The 25,305-nt window shown below is 41.2% G+C and overlaps 1 protein-coding gene across 13 annotated transcripts in view; it reads left to right on the forward strand.

The window, feature by feature from the left end:
• The window catches only part of IGF2BP3 (insulin like growth factor 2 mRNA binding protein 3), a 144,368-nt gene that overhangs the window by 33,637 nt on the left and 85,426 nt on the right, over positions 1-25,305 (forward strand). For 9 of the 13 annotated variants that reach the window (XM_086397349.1, XM_086397352.1, XM_086397350.1 and 6 more), the window contains one exon: positions 7,290-7,338. The exons of 3 other annotated variants lie outside the window; for them this stretch is intronic. In XM_086397349.1, coding sequence (XP_086253475.1) covers positions 7,290-7,338 — 49 coding nt within the window. Of the gene's footprint in view, positions 1-7,289; positions 7,339-18,454; positions 18,541-25,305 lie in introns of those variants that run through there. One more of the 13 variants, XM_086397355.1, reaches the window with a different exon arrangement.

Genomic DNA, 25,305 nt, shown 5'->3' on the forward strand with positions numbered 1-25,305 from the left:
ATTTATATTGTATTTACATCCGTTTACATAGCATTTACTTTGCATTAGGTATTACAAGTAATCTAGAGATGATTTAAAGTATTTGGGATACTATCCATTTTATATAAGGGGCTTGAACATCTGTAGACTTTGGCATCTGGCCAGCAGGGCCGGGGGTACTGGAACCAGTCCCTTTGAATATGGTGGAAGGATGACTGTAATCAGCATGGACATGTGGTTTATTTCTCTTTCCAAAAAAATGTATATTGTCTAGTTCTGGCCTAGAAGCGATGACCAGCCCAGTATCAGTGAGCATTCTAGTGACCAGGTTGTGTTTCAGTATATTATTTCTGACTAAAAGGAACCAGTGTTTGTAGACAGAACTGGTTGAAGATGGTGGCCGGAAGTATACAAATTGGAACCTGGTTAATCATAACAAAGCAGACAAGCTCCCAAAGATTACTGGAGAGCTGCATCATTTCAAAAGATGCAGGATCTGTGTGTAGAAGCTTCTACTGATTAGCCAAAGATGGGGGATTTCGTGCAGTGGGTTGATAAACACAGAATATCCGTGCATACATAATGCTGTGTGTGTGCGCTAAGTCACTTCTGTCGTGTCTTGACTCTATGCGACCCTATGGACTATATAGCCTGTCAGGCTCCTCTGTCCATGGATTCTCCAGGTAAGAATACTGGAGTGGGTTGCCAGTGCCCTTCTCCAGGGGATCTACCCTACTCAGGAATCAAACCTGCGTCTTTCATCTAACCTGCATTGGCAGGCTGGTAGAAAATAAGCATTTAGCCGTCTTTGGACAATGCCAGGGGACCAATTCATTATTCTGAAAAGTTTGAAATAACAATGTCTTTGAACTGCAGAAAGAGTACACTGAGATGAGGGTTTGCATGAAGCTGGTTTATTTTGGCGATGGTTTCAAGAAGCAAGAGAGAGGGAGTGGAAAGAGTGAAACGGAGGCTTGGGAAAAGCCAACGAAGGGCACTTTATTGAGGCAACAGGGCCTTTGAGACATGAACAGGTAGGCCTCCCAGGTGGGAGAACAAGGGCATTTATCTACTGGTTCCCATGTTCTCCTCTGTAATCTGCAGGTTGTCTTCAGGGTTTCATCTCTCCTCTTCCTCTGGACTATCCTTGAACTCTGCTGAGGCTTGGGTGAAAAACCTGAGGAAAAACAGATGCCTAAGGGGTGCTTCGGAGAAGGCAATGGCACCCCACTCCAGTACTCTTGCCTGGAAAATCCCATGGATGGAGGAGCCTGGTAGGCTGCAGTCCATGGGGTCGCTAAGAGTCAGACACGACTGAGCGACTTTGCTTTCACCTTTCACTTTCATGCATTGGAGAATGAAATGGCAACCCGCTCCGGTGTTCTTGCCTGGAGAATCCCAGGGACGGGGGAGCCTGGTGGCTGCCGTCTATGGGGTCACACAGAGTCGGACACGACTGAAGTGACTTAGCATAGCAAGGGGTGCTTAGGGATAGAAGAAGGAGGACAACTTTCCTGTGCCCAGGGCTGTCCCACAGTGGTGGATGAAATCAGAGATGAGCTAGGGAATGTGATAAGTGGCACAAAACCCTCTGCTGCAGAAAGGAAAGAATCACATGTTTATCCTGCTTTCACTCTATTCATTGTGGTTCAGAGTCTCCAGGTATGTGATAAAGGAAAGTTGTTCTTCATGGAAGAACTCCAGGTAAATTTAAAAAGTATGGAAGGCATGATACAATGCTGCTGCTGCTGCTGCTGCTAAGTCGCTTCAGTCGTGTCCGACTCTGTGTGACCCCATAGATGGCAGCCCACCAGGCTCCCCCGTCCCCGGGACTCTCCAGGCAAGAACACCGGAGTGGGTTGCCATTTCCTCCTCCAATGCATAAAGGTGAAAAGTGAAGGTGAAGTCGCTCAGTCCTATCCTACTCTGAGCGACCCCACGGACTCCAGCCTACCAGGCTCCTCCGTCCATGGGATTTTCCAGGCAAGAGTACTGGAGTGGGGTGCCATCGCCTTCTCTGATGATACGATGAGGAAATCCATTTTCAACCTTGAATGAAACAGTGGATTTAGGGACTGATCATTAGTGACTGCAGCATCACAGAAAGACAGCCAGAGATAATGTATCTTTTCATGGAAGTACACAACCTCTCCCTGACCAACAAAAATCTTCAGGTCCAACTAGCACTTTTATAGGGTCAGAGTAACATATTAAACACCATGGGGAGTGTAAGTAGCAAAATCCAGGCAGTGAGAAACCGGAAAATGGCAGGTTTGTGTGTGTTTTTTGTTTCCTGACTGAGTGCAGCAGTGTGTGCATGGGACCTTTTGAAGAAGTTAGCCGTTATCTTCATTACCTCCACCATAGTTTGGCCTCAGGTCAAACAACAGGGGGTTTCCCTTGTGGCTCAGCTGGTAGAGAATCCCCCTGCAATGCGGGAGACCTGGGTTCGATCCCTGGGTTGGGAAGATCCCCTGGAGAAGGGAAAGGCTACCCACTCCAGTATTCTGGCCTGGAGAATTCCATGGACTGTATGGGGTTGCAAAGAGGCTTCTCTCCTTGCTATTCTACTTGCTATTTGTCTACTTAAAGAGTAACTTAAAGACAAACTTAAAGAGTTACTAAAAACACTATTTTAAAAGACATGAGAATGACAGAATATATGGGGATGATGGTTACATTCTGGGAGGTAGGCATCAGGGAAGAGCATGGTAGTTTCAATTGTCTTGTTCTAATTATTTGGGTGGGTGGATTCATATATGTCTATGTTTTGTATTAACAATATAAAGATGTTATGCATCTGTGTATATCAAATTCAACATAGCAAACAATTATTAATATTTAAAACGACTCAGAATGCAATGAATAAAACCCAGAATGAGTTATTTGTACAAGATATATGACCTTGACCTTCAAATTAATAGCAAGAAAATGTAGTGAAGGGATTTTCTTGTGTCAAACAGACCTTAAGAGACAGCTACTCTACACATGTGGGCATATTGTTGGTATCTTGATATAATCAGGTCAACTGTAAAAAGATAGCAATTAAGCAATTGGAAATAGAGTAAGTATTCTGTACCTAAACAGCATATTAAAAAGCAGAGACATCACTTTACTGAGAAAGGTCTATATAGTCAAACCTCTGGCTTTTTCAATCATCATATACAATGTGAGATGAAGTGTGTACAGTTGGTTCAGCAAAAAGGCTGTGTGCTGAAATATTGATGCTTGTGAATTGTAGTGCTAGAGAAGACTTCAGAGTCTCTTGGATTGCAAGGAGATCAAACCAGTCAATCCTAAAGGAAATCAACCCTGAATAGGAAGGACTGACGCTGAAGCTCCAGTGCTTTGGCCAAAGACCCTGAGGCTGGAAAAGATTAAGGGTTAAGGGGGTGACAGAGGATGAGGTGGTTAGATAGCATCACCTACTCAGTGGACATGAGTTTGAGGAAACTCAGGGAGATAGTGGAAGACTGAGGAGCCTGGTGTGCTACAGGCCATGAGGTTGCAAAAAGCCGGACACAGCTTAGTGACTGAACACCAAAAATGTTCTGTTCTGTTAAGGAATTTTTGTTAATCATTTTAAGAAACTATAATGGTGATAGTTATTTTTAAAGCAAAAAGGTCCTTTAGTAGGTTTTTCCAGATGTACTGTAGCATGACAAGTCGTGTATGTGGGATTTGTTGGTACACATTTGAGTAGAAATAAATAAGATATAGGTAGGTAATCATACTTGATAAACTGATACAGGCATATGGAGGTTGATACGATTTCTCTAGTTTGGTGTCAATATGAAAATTTGTATAAAATCAATTTAAATCTGTACTATTTATTACTAAAAATTTTGAAGATGCCCTTAGAAGTCTATATGAGTTCTATTGGCTCTTAATCCTGTACTTAAACCAACTTTTAATAAATAGTGAGTACTAGATTTTACAGAAACTATTTCAAGCATAATAAGCATTTTTGAAAGGTTAAATGGAAGAATTCCCTGGTGATCCAGTGGTTAAGACTCTATGCTTCCAGTGCAGGGAGTGTGAGTTTGATCCTGATCAGGAAACGAGGATCCCACAGGTTGAGTGAGTGGCAGGCCAAAAAAGAAAAAAAAGGTTAAATGAGAACTTAAACTTTACCTCATTTTTCCCTGTTGGCAGAAAAGCCTTAAATTAAATTCTATATGATTAACTTATAGATTGTGTGGAAGTTTTCTTTGAAAATAGCACAGGTGGTTAACTTCTTTTTCTCCTATTTCTGGTCTCAAAAACCTGAAAGTTTTCTTTGAAATAGCACAGGTGATTAACTTCTTATTCTCCTGTTTCTGGGGCTGTTGATCTTCCCACTGTAATTTTCTATATTCCCACTGTCTTCCCACTGTAATCCCACCATGATTTTATTACATCAGCTGTAATAAAATCACTGGGAATGTTAGTAGTTTCTGCATGGTGGATCTGTGAGTCTTGTGTTTTTGTTCCCCTCTCTGTATTATAACAAATGTTAATATAACTATCAATTGAGTGCTTCTCAGCTGCCAAACAGTGCTCCAGGCTGTGAATGCGACAGTAAACAAGACAGCCTAACGAGTCCCTGCCCCTATGGAGTGTGATCCTTGTAATAATACTTGGGTTGTGTTTTAGGAGGAGGTGAAATGCCAGCTTATTTTGTTGGTAGTTAAAATTAAACTCTAATGATTCGGTAATCACAGAGGAGAAACAAATACCAGTATCTGTTTTCTTGACTCTTAGGTATTTAGAATCTAATTTAAATATAACCCAATTCTGAAAGCTCAGATGGGAGATGGGAGCTGGGAAAACAAAGTCGGAAAACATAGTTCTAGATGTCAAAACTCTATGCTGTGCTTAGTCGCTTCAGTCGTGTTCAACTTTTTGAGACCCCATGGACTGCAGCCCACCAGCCTCCTCTGTCCGTGGGATTCTCTAGGCAGTAATACTGGAGTGGGTTGCCATGTCCTTCTCCAGGGGATCTTCCTGACCCTGGGATCGAACATGAGTCTCCTGCATTGCAGGCGGATTCTTTATCTCTGAGCTACCAGGGAAGCCTGTCAAAATACTAACTTTATGAAAATAATCCTGATGTTTGTCTAAAGTGAAACTTTAGAGAATCAGATAATGGAAACTGGACAGTCAGTTAAGGGAAATAATTATTCTGGTGTAACTTCTAATAAATAAATAGGTGTCAGATGTACAATTTGAAGAATATGTGGGGAAAACATGGCTAATGGATTACTTCTAATGAACAAAAAATGGTGTCCTATTTAAAGAAATTCTTGGGAGCCTTGTGAAGTAGGTATTTGTTCTTGTAATAAAGAAGAATGACCTGCTTGGTGACCTTAACTCTGTGTACACTTTTGTGTGTGCATTGGGGGAATTTCTTTAGTAATATATATACCCATATATATACACCCAGAAACAGTCCAATAGGATTGAATCCTGGGTTTCTTAACATTGTGCTGTTTTTTCTTAATGTGTCAGTTGCTTGATTAAGACCGATTAGTACTTGCAAATGTGTAGTAAATAATTCTTACTTCTTAGTTACCCAGGCTGAATATTTACACAATGTGAGTAACTTTTTGCTTGCTAAAGCAGTACATGGAAGATTTGAAATCTGTGTTTTAGGAATACTTTTATTAGGGTGTGTTTTTTTAAGGTTTTTATAGAAGAATATAAAACTTATACAAAGACAGAGATACAGTATGCCTCCAGCAGCTTAAATAGTTACTAGCGCATGATTTATCTTTTAAACAAATTCCAGGATAGGATGTGTAAAATCTAAGACTACACGGTGTTTGAAAATGTTTTCTTAAATTGACATTCTCTCACTATCTCTGATACTTGCCCTTGGTGATTATGCTTTGTTTTACTGTCTAATAAAAATAATGTAAAAATGATTTTCCTTTCATCCTCTATTTTATGATTACAAACAGGACATACCTGAGTTTGGCTAATTAACATGCTAATATAGCGTTCCCTAAAGGCGGGCCACAGCCCATGGGGTCGCCAGGACTCAACCTCGCGACTGAACAACAGCGAGGGGATAGGCAGTGTGGTGGCGTTCATTTAAGTTTTGTGATGAACGGAAAAGAACTATACTATCAATGTAGTCTGCGCTGAGGTACCTAGAAGTGGATCATTGGCCCTGGAAAGGGAAATTGACTGTAGAGCTAGAGGTTAATTATTTCACTTGAGATGTCATGCCCAGTTGCTAGTGTCTTTTTAAAAAATAGCTGGTTGACTTTAAATTCCTTTCCCTTGTAAGAGGGTGATTGGTGTGTGGTGTCCAGAGTACAGTCTCACATAATTCGTGTTGCTTCCTTCTTTCCATCCTTCCTCTCTTACTCGGATAGTTTTGAGGAGGGAGTAGAAGAGGAGGAGGTGTGTAGTATAATAGTTTTTATTATTTTACAAAGTATATATTGTGTTCTATATACATAGTATATATATAGGAATATGTGTAGGCATTGAAACTCAGGTGGGGGATTTTTAATGTTTTTTTTTTGTACCCTGGATTCCTTTGGCAGCCTGAAATGTGTGGACCTCTTGGAATATTTTTAAATGCATAAAATAAAGCACATAGGATTATAAAGGAAATTATTTTGAAATACAGTTAGAAAATGTTAAAGCTAATAATAACATGTGTTTCTTAACATACATAAATAACAAGTTGTAGCAACACAGCTAACTATCACAGTAGTGAACATACAAGATCTGCAACACCTTAATGTAAAATGAAAATGCCTGACTTATTTTAATGTCAAGAGTACAAGCCGTGTAATTCTACTGTGGTTTAATTCCAACATTCACTATTGAAGGTGGCTAAATATCACTTAGGGGATAGTGAAAATAAATATGACCCCCACCTGTCTGCACCCCACCGCTCCTGTCCACCTTCGTTGAATTCTGTCCATGAATCCTTTGGCTGTGATCTCAGATTAAGAACATCTGGACTAAGGCTTTGTGTTCTGGGATGCTTGCTTTGAGGCTAAAAGGTTTGAACTTAGCATACAGTCATTAGATGAAATGTGTTCACACATTGTATCTGCCAGTTTTAGTGGCTTTTAGAGTAAGCCACAACAATCCAATGACGCTAGGTTTCCAGTGGTCTCAGTGTGCATCTTGTGATTAACTTGGTCTCCTTTTTCTTTCTTGGGCTGTGTTTTCTTAGTATATATTGGTATGTAGTTAATAAATATATTTTAGGTAGTTTCAAAACATCCATGTTGGCTATAAATATCTTTTGCTTTTATGTTTTTTTTTTTTGTTTTCTTTTAAAAAACATTTTAATTCTTCTGCAGGATTCGGAAACTTCAGATACGAAATATCCCGCCTCATTTACAGTGGGAGGTAAGAACTTCTATGTTTAAAACTAAGATTTTAGTATCTAAGCCTGTTGATAGTTTTTCCGAAGATTTTCCTCCTCTTTCCACCTCTTGGATGTGCTTGAACACAATCCTTCTCTATTATGGTCTTTGTCTTGCACTGGGCTTTTCTTTGTAAGGGTATATTACTTCTTTGAAAACAAATCTGCTCTTTGAGGTACTTTAAGAAATTGAAATAGGTTCTGGTATAACTGGGCAAACTTCGTCATTCAATCACATCCCATAGAGAATCTTGTTTGAGATCTTTCTATGAGTTTTGCTCATTGTATTTAAATATGAAGTTCTCTGGCAATCTTTTTAAAAAGATAAATACTGCTATTTATGCTTTATTTTAAAATGTTACTGTGCTTTCTTTTGCTCAGATGGTGGCACTGTGGTAACTGTATATAAACCCAAATCTTTTAGCACAGTTGAATAGCCTGAGTCAGCAATTTCCAAACTATGTTGATGATGTCAAGGTGAGAATTTGAGAACCCAGTAGCTGAAAAGATAAAAGAAAATGTCTGTTGACTCTTTCAGATAATGGAATGTGAAAATTCTTAAAACCTACTTCGGAGGTGGTAGTGCAGGGAAAACTGCTCAGCTTTTATGTATTTTTAATATAAAAATCAGAAGTAACTAGGTTTGTGTGTTTAACATTAGTTTTCTAAAATGGCATTTGAAGAGACTCTGAACTATAACCTTCATCAAAATGCAAAGAATGGTTAAAAGATTTGAGTTGGGTCTCCAAGTCCCAGTTGGTAACAGATAGCTTATGCTCACAGTATTTTGCAGCACATGTATTTTCAGAACAGTATTACTGAATTTAATCTTTGCAGGAGGACTTGATTCTTTGGTCTATCCTGAACATTTTTCAAGTTACATAATGTATAAAAGGTATATTTTGTAGATAGAATCAGTGACTTCTTAGGTTAAACTCAATGCATTTTCTTGTTTTAGTTTAACATTTGTTTAGGAAATTCAGTATCTTGATGGGTGGGTCCCTGAATCGAGTGTTATGGTATCAAGATTACTGGTTTAATCCCAATTTTTATTAGTTTATTTTAAAGTGAAGTATTGTTGATTTACAATGTTGCATTCGTTTCTGGTATACAACTAAGTGATTGAGTATTATATACACACACATATATACATATATATTCTTTTTCAGATTAGTTTCTGTTATAGGTTATTTTGTTATTGTTTAGTCACTGAGTTGTGTCCAACTCTTTGCAACCCTATGGACTGTAGCCTGCCAGGCTCCTCTGTCCATTGGATTTTCTAGGCAAGAATACTGCAGTGGATTACCATTTCCTTCAGGGTGTCTTCACCCACCAGGGACCAAACCCGTGACTTCTTCATTGACAAGTGGATTTTTTTACCACTGAGCCACCAGGGAAGCCCCTATAGGTTATTATAAGATACTGAATATAATTCTCTGTGCTACGCAGAAGGTCCTTGTTAGTTTATTTATAGTAGTGGCGTCTGTATTCATTAATCTCTTCATTTTAATATGGGCAGCGTTAAATGTGATTTTCTATCTGGGAACTATATCTGGTTTAACGGCTTTCGATGAAAGAGTCAGGTGGTGGCAGCCACTTTTAAGTGAGTTACTAGTGTACTAGCATAGCATCTGTAGGCAGTGGTTGTTGCCTTATACTTCATCCATCCTGTTGCTTCAAATTTCGCTCGCAGTGGATTCTCAAGCATTGTTGATTGTACTTTTGGTGGCTTCTCAAGCTTTCAGTTCATTGCAGTCTTCCTTATTCTGGGTAAAATTTAATCTCTGATAATAAATCTTTATTTGTCATATCTAACTTTTTCTTTTATATTTCATTTCCCCTCCCCATAGTCCTTTGAGGTGAAGTAAAGTTGGAGACATTATCTCCATTTTCAATTAGGCAAATATGGGCCCACAGGGTTCAAAGAACTAAGTAAGAACAGATACAGAATTTAAAGAAGCATGGATCTAGACTTTGAAACTCTTGACCTTTGATCCCTTTGCAATTTAAAGAGTGGTTTGAAATACTGATTAACAAAATTTATTGAGGGTTTGTCAGAAGTAGGATGAACTGTTGGGATTTTTGCTTTCCTTGAAGACTTGAATGAACACCATCTGTTATTTCCTTTCTGAGGAGTCAGATTTTTGAGGGTCTTTGTTTTCAAACTTTTTATTTTATACTGGGGTATAGCCGATTAACAATGTTATGATACTTTCAGGTGAACAGTGAAGGGACTCAGCCGTACATACACACAAATCCATTCTCCCCAACGCTCACCTCCCGTCCAGGCTGCCACATAACGTTGAGCAGAGTTCCTTGTGCTGTACTATAGGTCCTTGCTGGTTACCCATTTTAAATATAGCAGTGTGTACATGTCCATCCCAAACTCCATAACTATCCCTGCCCCCCCACCCCCGGCCTCTATAAGTTTATTCTCTGTCTGTGAATCGTTTTCTGTATCTAAGTCTGTGAGTATCTTTCATTTGCATCATTTCTTTTTAGATTTCCACGTGTAAGGGATGTCATACGATAGTTCTCCTTCTCTTACTTCACTCAGTATGACAGTCTCTAGGTCCATCTGTGTTGCTGTAAATGGCATTTTTCATTCTTTTTAACGGCTGAGTAATATTCCATATGTATATGTACCATATCTTTGTCCATTCCTCTGTTGGTGGACGTCTGGGCCATTGTAAACGGTGCTGCGGTGAACACTGGGGTGCGTATATTCTTTTGGATCATGTGCTTCTCTGGACACACGTGCAGGAGTGAGATCGCAGGGTCATGTGGCAGCCCTGCTGTTAGTTCTTAGGGAGCTCTGTGCTGTTCTTCACAGTGGCTGCATCTATTTAATTCCCACCCGCAGAGTAGGAGGGTTTCCTTCTCACCCTCTCCAGCATTGCTGGTGGGTTTTTTTGATGATGGTCATCCTGACTGGTGTGAGGTGGTATCTCATTGCAGTTTTGATGTACATTTCTCTAATAATTAGTGATGTTGGACATTTTTTCATGTGCCTTTTGGTCAGCTCTGTATCTTCTCTGGAGAAATGTCTATTTAGGTCTTCTGCCCATTTGTTTATTGGGTTTTTTGATGCTGTGAAGCATCATGAACTGTTCATAAATTTTGGAGACTAATCCCTTGTTGCTCACATCATTGCAAATGTTGTCTCCCAATCTGTGCATTGTCGTTGCGTTTTGTTTATTGTTCCCTTTGTTGTGCAAAGGTCTTGAGTTTAAGTAGGTCCCATTTGTTTATTTTCATTTTTATTTCCATTATTCTGAGGAGTCCCTTTGTGTAACATTTGGTTTGTACACCCTGACTGTGGCGGTCGTCTCATGCCAAAGCCTTATAGAAGGTGAGGTTTTGCACTTACAGGTTTGGACTCCCTCTGCAATGGAGAAGTTAGACTTTGACTCCACTAATTAATCTAAGAGTCACTATATGGAATGACCAGACATTGCACATTTCCTGACTTGATACAATAGGAAATATATAGCAACACAGATGAAATACTCTTGTTAAAAAAATAAAGGTTTAAGTGGGATTCAATGTCAATCTGACTTTTGAGTTTCTAAAAAGTATGGAAGGGAGAGGCACCGGTGAAATGATGCCATGAAGAAACATAATAGCCAACTCCAGTATATGGGACATTGTACAGGACAGATGACATTATTTACTCATCGAGCGATGGCATGTTAAAAGGGAAGGGGACTGTTAAGGAATGAGACTTATGAGGATAACAAAAAAGCAATCACACACCTGAACTAAGTTATTTGTGAACCTTGTCAACAGTCTTGAAGGAGCAGCATGGAATATCTTGAAAAGCCTGTTTTTTGCAGAAGGCTTTTGGAGTCAGACTTACAATTGTATCCCAGCTCCACTACTTACTAGTTAGGGGATGTCTGAAGTGATTTTTAAAAAATTCTTTTAGTCTCATTTTCTTCCTTTCTAATATGGGGATAATAATAGCCACTTCATTGAATTGCTGTGGACATTAGAAGGATTATATATGCTTAAGCCCTTAAAAAATGCTTAGTACATATAAGTGCATGCTACATTTTTGCTATGATATGAACAACGAATTCATTTCCTCCCAGCTTTAAGTTCTTGTGCTTAACTCAGATCCAGCCTACAGCACAACACAGAAGACCACTAGATATCACACCAAGAGGAATTTAATGTGCAGACTTACACAAGTGCTAGTTACACAAGTGTGAACGAACAGGATGGAACCCATAGACACTGGCTGCAGAGAGCAGTTACACCCTGAGCTGAGTGGGGAAGAGAGGGGCCAAGGGAAGAGGCTGAGGTTATGAGATACCAGAAGCTGGAACGAAGGGCTCAAGTAACTGAGAATGAGCAAAGGGATGCTCCCTGGCTGTGGCTGGTGGATGAAGCTGGTTCTGGGGATGCCCAGAGCATCTGGAGTCTGAAACCCATTGCTGTTAGGATGATGCTGAGAGGAACAGCTGATTAATGGGGAAGAACATGTGCCATCTCTTCTTCCGCCTTCCATTTTCCCTCTAGTGCCTTCTTTTTTGGATATTTTAAATTTTTATATATGTATGTCCGTATTTGGCTCTGCCAGGTTTTTAGTTGCAGCATGTGGGATCTAGTTTCTCAACCAGGGATCAAACCCACGCCCTCTGCATTGGGAACATGGAGTCCTAGCCACTAGACCACCAGGGATGTCCCCCTTCTAGTGCCTTCAATCAGCAGAAACCAGTGGGAAACCGCTGACAAAGGTGCGACAGGGTGCAAAGTCCCAGCCCCCAGCATCGCAGAGTTGAAAGGTGAATTTGGAACTAAGAGCTTAATATCTAGTCAGAGCTCCGTCTCAGAAGCAAAAATCCCTCCCTTATGCTGCTAGTGCTCTTCTAGGCCGTTTTCTGTGAGGTCCTCAAAGAAGTGGCAGATCTGGGACCATGATGCTCTGAGGCGCTTTATAAAGTCTGTAACTGGATTGTTAGTGATCCTTATACCACTGTGATAGCTTACTTTCTATTTCTTATTTATAGTGTCTTTACACCACTATATTCTACCGAATGACACAGGGGGACTCGGGTTCTTCGGATCCTGCGTGCTTTGTGCGTCATGCTGGGGCTAAATGATTTCTAGCCATTTTGTTTTGGATGATGATAAAGTGCACTCAAGGACTCTGGAGTGGCTAAATGTTTCACTAATGTGTTTTAGTAGGTAAAATATGGGAAACTTAACTTTTGGAAGTACCTGCTGCCAGAGAGGTGAAAGTGAAAAGTGAAGTTGCTCAGTCGTATCCGACTCTTTGCGACCCCGTGGACTGTAGCCCGCCAGGCTCCTCCGTCCATGGGATTCTCCAGGCAAGAATACTGGAGTGGGTTGCTATTCCTTCTCCAGGGGATCTTCCTGACCCAGGGATCAAACCCACGTCTCCCGCATTGCAGGCAGATGCTTTAACCTCTGAGCCAGAGAGGTAGGTTTGTTTTTTCCCCTAAATATGTGGCATGTAGAGGGAACTAGGAGAAACTGTTTCCTCTCCACCTCCCACCCTGTGGCCTTTTCTATTTAAATCAGTTGACTTCGTAAAATTATTTTTTGGGGAACATAGTTGCTTTACAATGTTGTGTTAGTTCCTGCTGTACAGCAAAGTGAATCAGCTCTACGTACACATATGTCCCCTCTCTCTTGAATTTCCTTCTCATTTAGGTCACCACAGAGCATTAGTAGAGTTCCCTGTGCTATACAGTAGGTTCTCATTAGTTATCTATTTTATACATAGTATCAACTATATATATATGCCAATCCCAATCTCCTAATTTATCCACCCCCACCCCTTGGTATCTATACACCTGTTCTGTACATCTGTGTCTCTGTTTCTGCCCTGCAAATAAGGTCATCTGTACCATTTTTCTAGATTCCACATCTGTAGGCTAATATATGATGTTTGCCTCCCCACCCCCCCACCCCTGATTTCACTCTGCATGACAGACTCTAGTTCTATCATGTCTCCTCAAATGACCTAGTTTCCGTCCTTTTTATGGCCGAGTAATATTCCGTTGTGTACATGAATCACATCCTCTTGATGTGATGAGATCCTACTCATCTTTTAATGAAGCATCTGGGCCTTGAGGCAAAGGCAACATTCTGCATTTTCCAGCAAGTTGTAATTTTAAAGTGTGCATTTCTGAAGTATTTTTCAGATCACATATTCAAAATTATGTGATATTCAAGCCACCCTCTTGGCTAAAGTACTTGAAGAGTAGATTTGTGATGTGACCAGAACTGGAAGGGCTCCTCTAGAGATAGATGGTCTTGATGGTGGACAGATCTGTATCCTCAGATGCCTCAAGAGACATAGACATGATTTATAGGACAAGGATTTAAGGGTTCTTGGGGAAACACCAAAGAGGTGAGGAGGGGATAGAGCCCCAGCAGAGCACTTGACTTTAAACAAACACCTTGAGAATCCTTTTTCTTTTGCCTTTCTCAGTGTCTTAAATTGGTCCCATTTTCTGAGTTTAAGGAGTGTCTTTCTTCATTTAAAAAAGTAAATTGCCAAGGCCTCAGGAAAGGGCTTCTTACAGTTACTCCTCATCTTACTATCTTAATACTACTCTCCAGTCAAGGTTACTAGTACTTAAAACATGTTAAAAGGGGAGACCTCCCCTGAAGGGAAGTGTAAGACCCATTAATTACCTAAATGAAGTGTCTGTAGTAAAGGGCAAGTTAGGTTCTTATTTGGGGGTCACGTATTGAAAGTAGAATAATGTTTTTTCACAGAGGTTATTGTCTGGGAAAATACACTGAGCTGTTGGGTGATGGTCTGCTCTTGCCTGGAGTGACTGTATTTTCGGAGGCAGGATTTTGAATATGTGATCTGACAAATACTGATGGGGAATGCATAGATGACCAGTGCAAGTTCAGTGTATGAAGCAGGGCACTCAAAGCCAGTGCTCTGGGACAACCTAGAGGGATGGGGTGGGGAGGGAGGTGGGAGGGGGTTTCAGGAGGGGGGGATACATGTGCACCCGTGGCTGATTCATGTCAATGTATGGCAAAAACCACCATAGTATTGTTAAGTAATTATTCTCCAATTAAAGTAAATTAATTAAGAAAAATTAAAAAAAAAAGAAAATTACAGTTTGTTGGAAAATGAAGAATATAAGTTGGTTTTATCTCAAGGCCCAGATATCAGATATTTCCTGGACTTCATTGAGGTGAGAAGATGAATATCTCAGGAAGAAACTCTGAAGAGGTTTCCACAGTGTAAAATTCATTGTTCTGCCACGTTCATTGTCTGGTGTGATGGAATAAAGGAAGTAGGAGCTGTCTCCTGGTCTAAACCTAGGGAAGTAAAGGGGGGCCCCTTCATAGCTAAAGCATCCTCAGCTTGCATCCAGGCTTTTGACATAGCACTGGATTAGCCTCTGGTTCTTGGCATGGAAAGCAAGTAGCCAGTACACTGAAAATAAAAGCCCAAAGTTTTAAGTTGAACATTGTAATATAAGATATTCTTTGCTTTTTTTTTCTCAGCAGAGTCATCTTAATTTCTCTTTCAAAGGTCTCTTTGGTTCTTCTGTGTAAGCTTAAAGCAGTTTTTGGCAGTAAGTGGATCTTGTCGGAAATCTTGAAAGGCTTTTTCTGTAGGGACCTAGGATTGTACTAAACACTTTCTTTATTGAAAATCTTAGGCTTGTTAGTTTGAACGTACCTCCTAGTTTGGAGAAATTTGACTTCTAGGGCATAGGGAATGTTAGAAAGCCTTGCTTCCTTCAGTGATTAAAAGACGTTTTTTTCCTCTGAAGTTCGGGGGTGGGGAGTGTGGCATTAGTGTAAGATGTAGTATGAAGAGGCGAAACTTCCCTGTAAATTACACTGAAGTGAGTCCTGGCCACTGTGGTAAAAGGGCACAGGGAAAAACTTCAGGGTGATGCCCGCATTTCAGACTGTACTGAAAAATGCACTCCGATCAGACATCTTCTTGTAAGACGAGGCAAGTACTTCTAATGGAGAAATGCTTACTAATGAGGGTGAGTTGTAGATGTTAGAAATTTCCATATGATTAATAACAGTTTCTTAAAGCTGGTAACATCTCAGTGAAGACTCTTTATTTTCTTTCTGTGTGGACTCTGAATATAGTAAGAAAGACTGATATTAGGAGACCTCCCTGAATTCACTACTGGGATATAGAAGTAGCAATGTCATTATGCTGGGTGCTGGCAGAAGAAGGGAAAACAAAAGGGTTTTTATTTAGAAACAAGAAAGGAAGCAAGAAAGTAGTGACGCCTTGTTAACTAGTCTGGGGGGAAATAAATAATAGCATAGTTAGAAGCATAGCATAGAATATTAGCATGGCACAGAAATAGCTCATAGCACTCCTTCATGGGAAGACTTGGATGACTGTGTGCTGAGAACCCGACTGCCTGAGAGACTAGGTTTGGGTGGGGTCACTTCCAAATGAAGAAACTTAGGCAGGGGCCTTGGAGTCTGTGAGGTGAAGTCCCCATTGAAGGCTGATGTCCTTAAAAGCACAGGATTTGTCATTCATATTCATCTCTCATAATGCTGAGTCCTGTTTGGTGCCCTGATCAGTGTGGTTTGGTGCTGCGTGGTCCATGAGGGGTATGCGAATAAATGCCGTACAAAAATTAGATGAGACCAAAGCATCTTAAATATAATCAACAACGTAACAAGGTGAGGTCCTTTAACTCAAACAGCAAAAAAATGCCTGTAGAAACTTGGGGTTTACATTTAAGCATGAACTGAGCAAGAAGTCATAGGCATTAATGTGAAATATATCCATAGCTGTTTGGTCTGAAGCATAAATGACAACCTGGGGAATTGGCCTCTGAAGGGTGGAGGGCAGTCTTGTGGGACTGAACCCTTAACCTGCGAGTCAGATTCTATCTACCTGTGTCAGAATTGAGAAAGTGTCAGAATTGAGCTGAGTGATCGGACACACATCTAGTGTCTGAGAATTGGTTATTGGTGGTGTGGGAAACACCCCCTCCACGTGTTGGAATTGGACCTAGCAACCCAAAAGAGGAAGTGTATTCTAAAACAGTATTTTTCTATGTATTTGGCTGCACTGGTTCTTAGCTGCGGCCTGCGGGATCTAGTTCCCTGACCAGGGATTGCACCCAGGCTCCTTAACGTTGGGAACACGGAGACTTTAGCCACTGGGCCACCAGGGAAGTCCTGAAAGAGGAGGGTTTGTTGGATTGTTTGAAGAATCATCATGGCTTCAGTGAATTTGAGTACGAAGAGTTGTTAGAAGTAGTTGATGTCTATCAAATAATTTTGAAGGGATGTAGCGGGCGACTGAGACCGCTGACGCTGCCAGGTGATCTTTCTTCCCCATGGCTTGACTCTGAGGACTGGCCAATAAACCGCTGACACTTACTGAGCACTAACGTGCCAGTATTTCTGGTCCTGATCTGCTGAATTGACTTGTTTTAATCTTCACCACAGTCCCATGATCTTACTTTACAGATGAGACAGCTGAGGTCAGAGAGGTGAAGTAATTTGCCCAGGGTCACGCAGCTGGAAAGTGGTAGAGTTTCTGCTCTTAATCAGGTTACTCAAACAGAACACTTCCCCTGAAAGGTAAGTTTCTATTTCTTGAAATGATCATCACTTATTTGCTTTCATCATGCCCCTGAAAGTTTGACAGTGAACCCAATAGAAACTGGATCTTCCCTGGGTCTGGAGGAAATATATGGTTATGTGCAATGAATGGGCTCAGATTATTTGGGGAAGTTATTGGTAAACTGTTCTGTTTAGCCACCTGTAGACAATAGAGTTCTTCATGCATCGTTGCTCTGGGAGGGCCAGACTTTGCCTTGTTTGAAATGAGCTGGTGCAAGTTGTTCGGGGAATACCAGCCCTGGATGATTGGTGTACGAGGCGTGTGTTCGAGGCGTGTGTTCTGGTCCTAACCAGCTCCCTATCTGTGTTTGCTCTGCCCTTGCATGTGATGCCTGGACTTGTGTCCTGTGCTTCATAGTTCTTCTGAGATGGTCATCTCAAAGGTCCTTTATCGAAACTTTTTATTATGAAAAATATCAAACAAAAAGGCTAAATCAATGATACTTTGCAACCATTATCAATGTATGGTCAGTCTCTCTTTTTAAAGTATTTATTATTCATTTGGCTGCGTCAGGTGGGTCCCAGTTGTGCTACGAAGTTATCTTTCGTTGCCGTGTACCAACTCTCTAGTCGTGGCTCGGGCTCAGTTGTTACGGCTGCAGGGCTTAGTTGCCCTGAGATATGTGGGATCTTAGTTCCCTGACCAGGGATCAAACCTGTGCTCCCCTGCATTGCAAGGTGGATTCCCAACCACTAGACCACCAGGGGAGTCCCAGTCTCTCTCTTTTTTAAATAACTCTATAGCTTCTTCCGTCTTTTCCCAGATTATTGAAGTACATCCTGGACATCACATCACTTAATTTAGTAAACACTGACTTCATCTCTAAAAGTTAACGTCTCTGTATTAGTTTGCTAGGGCTACTGCAGAACACCACACGCTGGGTGGCTTAAACAACAGTTTTTCAGTCTCACAATTCTGGAAGCTGGAAGTCTGATATCAGAGGGCACTAGTGATGAAGACCCTGCCTGCCTAAGATGCAGAAGGTGCCTAAGACACAGGTTCAGTCCCTGTGGAAGATCCCCTGGAGGAGGGCATGGCAGTCCACTCTGGTATTCTTAGCTGGAGAATCCCCATAGACAGAGGAGCCTGGCAGGCTACAGTCCATGGGGCCACAAAGAGTCGGACAGGACTGAAGCGTACTTAGCACGAGTGCATGAGGGCCGTGAGAGAAGGATTTGTTCAGGGCCTTGCTGATCGGGTAGTTCTTGGTTTGTGACACTAAATCCAGCCTTCACATGGTTTTGCTGTGTGTGTGTCCGTCCAGATTTCTTTCTCTCTCTCTCTTTTTTTTTTTTTTTAAAGATTTTTTGATTTGAACCATTTTTAAAGTCTTTATTGAATTTGTTACAATACTGATTCTGCCTTATGGTTTTTTTTTTTTTTTTGGCCAGCAAGGCATGTGGGATCTCAGCACCCTGACGAGGGATTGAACGTGTACCCTCTGCATTGGAAGGCAAAGTCTTAACCACTGGGCCACTAGAGAAGTCCCCAGATGTCTCCTTTCTATAAGGATACCAGCTATATTGGATTAGGGACCATCCTAATGACCTCGACTACCTCTGTAAATATCCTATTTCCAAATACAATTGAATTATATTTGGAATACAGTCTAGAAATCAAGACTTCACCGTATGGATTTTGGGGAGGATGGATATAATTCAGTCCTTAACAGTCTCTTTAAAAAATTCATGTGTTAAATGAATAGTAACTCTTACATTTCAAATCTAATCATATTTCCTTGATTATCTTTTATAAAAATTCTTTGAGTCAGGACCCAAGTAGGATCTTTTTTAACACAGTTAATAGGTTCATCTTTTTTGGGGAGGGTGTAGTGTATTTGTTGAAGTTGGTTTTATTCTTTAGAATGTTTCACATTGTTTGCTGAACTATATCCGTGTGTGGTCACTTTACACGTTCCTCTGACCCTTGTGGGACTTGGATTAGAATCAAGTTCACTTTTGGCTTGCTCTAACATAATTTGCATTTTGGGGTTGTGCAATGCCATTGATCATTGCTTAGATTTCAATACTGTATGGCTGTAGGATGGTAATACTCTAATTCTACTGTTTCTTCATATATTAGTTAGAATGCATTTGTATAGAGGAACTTGTCCTTATTAGCTATTGAATTATTGAAGGAAAGATTGAAGGCAGGACGAAAAGGAGATGACAAAGGGAGAAGATGGTTGGATGGCATCATTGACTCAGTGGACATGAGTTTGAGCAAGCTCCGGGAGATGCTGAAGGACAGGGAAGCCTGGTGAGCTGCAGTCCACGGGGTTGCAAAGAGTCAGACACGAGTGAGCAACTGAACAACAGCAGTAGTCTGTGTAGGAGAGAAGGAAAATGGTTGATTCTTTCCACTCATTTACTACCTTAAAACATAGGGTGCCTTGGCATCCTACAGGGATAACCAATGAGTTATTTTTGTTTTTGAACCAATGAGGTTTTGTGTGTAGTTGTGAGCTCATGAGTTGAAACATACATGGCTTTCAGAATTACTAGAATCGTTCTTACTGATGATCAGATTATCCAGTTCTGAGAGGCCCGTCCTCCTGATGCCTCCTTACTAGTTGATAGCTTCCTCGATCGTTGGTTTAAGAAATTCCAAGTTTGTCTTGTACATTTCCTGTTGCAAGGACTGGAATAAGCCCTTGCTCCAGAAAGCCTGCTCTCTTGGGCAATGGTGTTTAGAGATCATAGTGTGATCACATCCCTTGGGACCACATCCATTGGTGTTTCCTCAGTCATTCATTTTCTTGCAGCATTTATGCTCAGTTCCTCTCCCTGCAGGCTTTAGTCATGGTTACTCTTGTGTATTATTCCCCGACATGTGCTTCTTCATTCTTTTTTTTTTTTTTTCTGGCCACGCTGAGCTGCATGCAGGATCTTAGTTCCCCCACCAGAGAGCAAACCTGCCCTCCTTGCATTGGAAGCTCGGAGTCTTAACCACTGGACCACCAGGGAAGTCCCATGCTTCTCCATCTTAAATGTGAACAGTTCTATGCACTCTTTTGTTTTATCTCTCTGAGAAATTCCACTTGTTGCTACTGTGTTTGTTTTTGCTATTTGGAAGCAAACATTTACTTAAATATCCATTCAACTAAGGTGTCTAAAATCGAATCTTCTCTCTTGAATCGTTGCTTTGCTTTCTCTGTGAAATGTAATATTACTTAGGTCATTTGGGCTTGGCCTTGATGTTATTCTTGATTCTCTTTCTCGCTGTTGCTCTCTGACCACAGGGCACTGGGTGGTGGTAAGCACCCCTCCTCCACTCCCAACCCCATGCTTCCTTTGGTTTGGTTTTCTTTCTTGACTACTACCCTGAGGAGGATTCACCTCTTAGTCAGCCATCGAAAGCATCTCACCATGTGTAAATAGGGAAAACAGCCTGTAGGCACAACCATCCTGTGGAGGAGTGTCCATGGAGGGCTGCTGTTCATGTGTTCTCAAGCTGTAAGATAATTTTTAGAGGTGCCTGAACACTAATTTTAAGATGCTGTGTTAGTGCCAAGTTATGTTCATTGGCCAAGTTGCCAAGTGCCAAGCTCTTTCAATTTCACAACCTGCAGATGAGTCCTGTAATACTTCCAGCGAAAACAGTTGGCCCTTTTCTGTCTGAATTACATTAAACCACTCACAACCACAAACAGATCGCATATGGTTGTAAACAGGAAAGGTCATAAAAAAGAAGTTTTCAGTTTCAGTAGTATTCACTTCAAGTCATAGGAGATTAAAGAAGAAATAATTGGTAAGTCTCTGTTTCTGATTTACGTGATTGCTATACTGCTTCAAGTTTAGATTGGTGATTAGGAATAAATGCTATCCCATGAAAAACCACTGAGAGGAAAAGAAGTTAACTACTTGTGGGTGGGAAATAGTGTAATAGTTATCCAAACTTTAATGCTCCATAGCCAAAAAAAGTGACTTTTAAAAAGCTTTAAGATGTTAAAGCTTTGTAATCTTTTATTTGCACAGGATCCAATAGATCTTTATTTTAATGTGCCAAGAGCCCTAAAAGCACTGACCTAACCCTTGCTGTTTTTGGTGCAAAATGGTACTCTTTGAGTGTGAAGTAAGAGATTTGTCCACTTGATTGAGGCCGTAAAGACAGAGGACCCGTGTCATTTTCTTGACATTTCTGATATCAAATACACGGCATCTTTCCAGTGCCACTTCTCTGTTCCTCCAACACCAACTTAAGTGTCTTAACAATTCATTTCAGTTCTGATGTTGTTCAGTTTAGCATCAGACTCCACAGGACCACCCTCGTTTCAGATGCCAGGTGCAGAGGAATGCCCAGGCTACTCACAGTTGTTCCTGGCTGACCACAAAGCTGGATGGAGGGTCCCACAATACCCTGCTACCCTTTGGCAGTTCACTAGAATGGCTCACAGAACTCAGGAATGTCCGTTACTTACTGTGACCGATTTACTCTGAAGGGTACAACTTAGGAACGGCCGAGTGGAAGAGATGCACAGTGCAGGGTGTGAAGAGAGGGTGTGGCGCTTCCATGCTCTTTCCGTGTTTGCCTTCTCCCCACATCTCCACATAGTCACCAGCCCAGAAGCTCTCCAAGCCCTGTCCTTTTAGGGTTCTGTGGAGACTTCCTTACGCTGGTGTGATTGATGAAGTCATTGGCCGTTAGTGATTAACTCGATCTCCAGCCCCTCTCCTCTCGCCAGGGGTGGAGAAGTGAGAATGTAAGTTCTGAACCTCCGGTTGTGCCTGAGTCTTTCTGACGACCAGTCCCTCATCCTGAAGCTGTCTAGGGGTCCACTGAGACACGCCTTGTCAGGGTGAAAGATACTCCTCGTCACTCCTGTTGTTCAGGAAACTAAAGGATCTGTGTGTTGGGAACCAGGGACGAAGACCAAATACATACTTCTTATGCCTCAGGAGACAGATTTATCCTCAGTGACTGGCATCCTTGGCACAGAACTTTTCAAAGTAGAAATGGTGGGAGAACAAGTTGAATTCTAGCTTTTTATGTTGTAGCCATCTTATTGTAGAGGGGCCTTCTGGTAATTTAGAAGAAGGCAGTCATAAACCAAGGAGATTACCAAGTAGCTTGAATTGAAAAAGAAAGCCAAAACAAAACCCCCCAAAACCCCAAACCTCTGGTGGAGTCGAGTTAGGAATGAGGCTGAGGGTCACGCTTGTGTCCCATGTGGTACTTTGAGCTCCCCCTCCCCTTTCTACCTCTGCCTCCTGCCTCCTGCCGCTAATACCAGTTTATTATAAAATATCCAAATCAGGAACAGCCAGGTGAAATGGACGCATAGGGCTAAGTATGGGGGAAGGGCATGGGGCTTCTTCCCCTCCTATAGGCTTTCCCTTTTTTCTTCCCTCTACTTTTTTTTTCCTTCCTGTTCTTGAAAGCACAGAATTACATGAAAACAAAACTCCTAGTCCCACATTGAGGTTTTCCTTTCTTGTGATGGTCATTAGAGAGCAGTTGAACTGAATCAAAGGTGAGTTTTGTTCTGTTAATTCTGTGATATGTACAAAAGTGGATCAAACTCAGTGAATATCATCAAAATGAGGTGTGAGAGTTAGCCTGCAGTTTAATGGGACATTTGTGTGTGCCCCCCGCCACCCAGTGAGGGTTTATTTTTTAAACAGCAGTGAATGGAATTCCCTGGCGCTTCAGTGGTTAGGACTGGCACTTTCACTGTGGTGGCCCTGGTTCCATCCCTGGTCGAGAAATTAAGATCTCATAAGCCTTTCGTCATGGTCAAAAGAATAAATAAATAAACAAAAAACAAACAAAACAATAGTGAAAACTTCACTTTAAGGAGAAAATGAGTAACCTATTTCAAAATACTGAAAAAATTAAGAATGCTTAATTTACTCATACAAACCATCTACGATCGTATGTAAAAGGAAAAGCCCAGAAGAGCAAAAATCAAAACGCCGACAGTAGTGTGATAGCCTTGTAGGTAACTTTTCTTTTTTATCTTCTTCAGAGGATCTCTGTTTCATTGTTAAGACCCTTTTCTTAACGGGATATAACTTAAATACTTTAATTGGAAACCAAGGTTGAGTGTATTTTAAGGATGAATATGGGCTTATTTACAGATGGCTAATGGCTCAGACGGTAAAGCATCTGCCTGCAATGCAGAAGACCCGGCTTTGATTCCTGGGTCGGGAAGATCCCCTGGAGAAGGAAATGGCAATCCACTCCAGCACTCTTGCCTGGAAAATCCCATGGACTCCCGGAGGAGCCTGATAGGCTGTAGTCCATGGGGTTGCTAAGAGTCGGATGCGACTGAGCGATTTCACTTTCACTTTCATGGGCTTATTTAATAACCAAAATAGGGATGAGTTACTGAGTCCAAGAAGACAATGGAGAGAAATAAGTCTGATTTTTTTTAACTGGAGGATAATTGCTTTACAGTGTTGTGTTGGTTTCAGTCATACATCAGCATGAATCAGCCATGGGTATACATATGTCCCCTCCCTCCTGAAATTCCCTCCCACCTCCCATCCCACCCCACCCCTCTGAGTTGTCACAGAGCCCCAGGTTGAGCTCCCTGCATCATACAGCAAATTCCCACTAGCTTTTTGTTTTACATATGGTAATGTATATGTTTCGGTGCTACTCTCTCAATTCACCCCACCCTCTGCCCCCACCCCAGTGCCCGCAAGTCTGTTCTCCGTCTTTGTCTCCATTGCTGCCCTGCACATAGGTTCATCAGTACCAGTTTTCTAGATTCCAAGAGGAAGCTTTAAGATTGATGGTCAGGAAGGCTCACATACTGTGTCAGATACAGACAAAGTGCTGGATAGGAAATCTCTTTTAACATCCCTTAAAATAAATGAGTATTGGAATCCATTGAAAGTGACATGCCATTCAGATAAAATGGGGGCTCTTGGCTTCTTCATCCTATGTAAAAGGAGTCTTCAGGAGTCAGACAGGACATATGTATAGAGACTTAGGTTAGGGGGTGGGGGAAGATGTTAGTTTTGTTGGCTTTCTTTATGACTCTATCATGTTCTTGATGTCTTCCTGCCAACTAATTTACTGTAATAAAGTATGAAATTAAATATGTTTGAAAATGGACTTTTTGGGGGGTATAATTTTTTTTTTAAGTTTTAACATGTACATATTTGTGTTCTGTCCTTGCAGTCAGGATATACGACCATCCTGTCACACCAATAAAAGCACCCTCGTGATGACCTTGTGGTGTCACATCCAGCTGCCTCCACCAACAACTGAAGAGTTTTGCTGTGTGGGTCATATGAGAAATACATTTAACCTTATAGGAAACTGAGAAACTGGTCTCCACAGTGGCTGTGCTGCTTTTACATTCCCACCAGTGATCTGAGTGACCCAGTTGGTCAGCACCATCACCAGCATCTGGTGATGCTGGTGTTGATATTTTTATTTTAGCTGCTCTAATAGTAGTGGTGTCTCATTTTGGTTTATTTATGTTTCTGTAGTGGCCAGTGATGTTGAGCAATTTTTCAGGTACTGATTATCTTCTGCATATCCTCTTTGAAATGTCTGGTTAAGTCTGTTGCTCCTGAATTAGGTTATTTCCTTTTTATTGGGTTTTTGAGATTTCTTCATCCTTTGATACAAGTCCTTAGTCAGCTATGCGATTTGCAGATATTTACTCCTCTTCCCATCCCCTTTTCTTTATCAGAACAGAAGTTTTAAATTTTACTAGAGTCCAACTTACTGACTTTGACTGTTTCTCCTTTATGTTTAGTACTTTGGGCGTGTTGTCTAGAAGCTCTTTATTCAGGAACCTTTATAAAGGTTTTCTCCTGTTGTGAAGTTTTATAGTCTCATGTTTTACATTCAGACCTACAATGCATTTTGTGTTAACTTTCGTATAATTTGTGAGGCTCAGGCAAACACAGCTTTTGCATTTAGATGTCTAGTTAATCCAACACAGTGTGTTGGAAGACTATCCTTTGGCCATTGAATTGCGTTTGCATTTTTTAATTAATGAATTTTTAAAAAATTTTTTATTTGAAAGATAATTGCTTTACATAATTTTGTTTCCTGCCAAGTATCAACATGAATCAGCCATAGGTATACATATGTCCCTTCCCTCTTGAACCTCCCTTTCGTCTCCCTGCCTATCAGACCCTTCTAGATTGTCCCAGAGCCCCTGTTTGAGTTCCCTGAGTCATACAGCAAATTCCACTTGGCTTCCTATTTTACATATGGTACTCTTGCCTGGCAAATCCCATGGACGGAGGAGCCTGGAAGGCTGCAGTCCATGGGGTCGCTAGGAGTCAGACACGACTGAGCGACTTCACTTTCACTTTTCACTTTCATGCACTGGAGAAGGAAATGGCAACCCACTCCA

This window comes from Bos grunniens, chromosome 4 (genome assembly GCF_055505025.1).
Source record: "Bos grunniens cultivar Pamir isolate PY7600 chromosome 4, Bosgru_T2T1.0, whole genome shotgun sequence".
NCBI classification, from domain to species: Eukaryota; Metazoa; Chordata; class Mammalia; order Artiodactyla; family Bovidae; genus Bos; species Bos grunniens.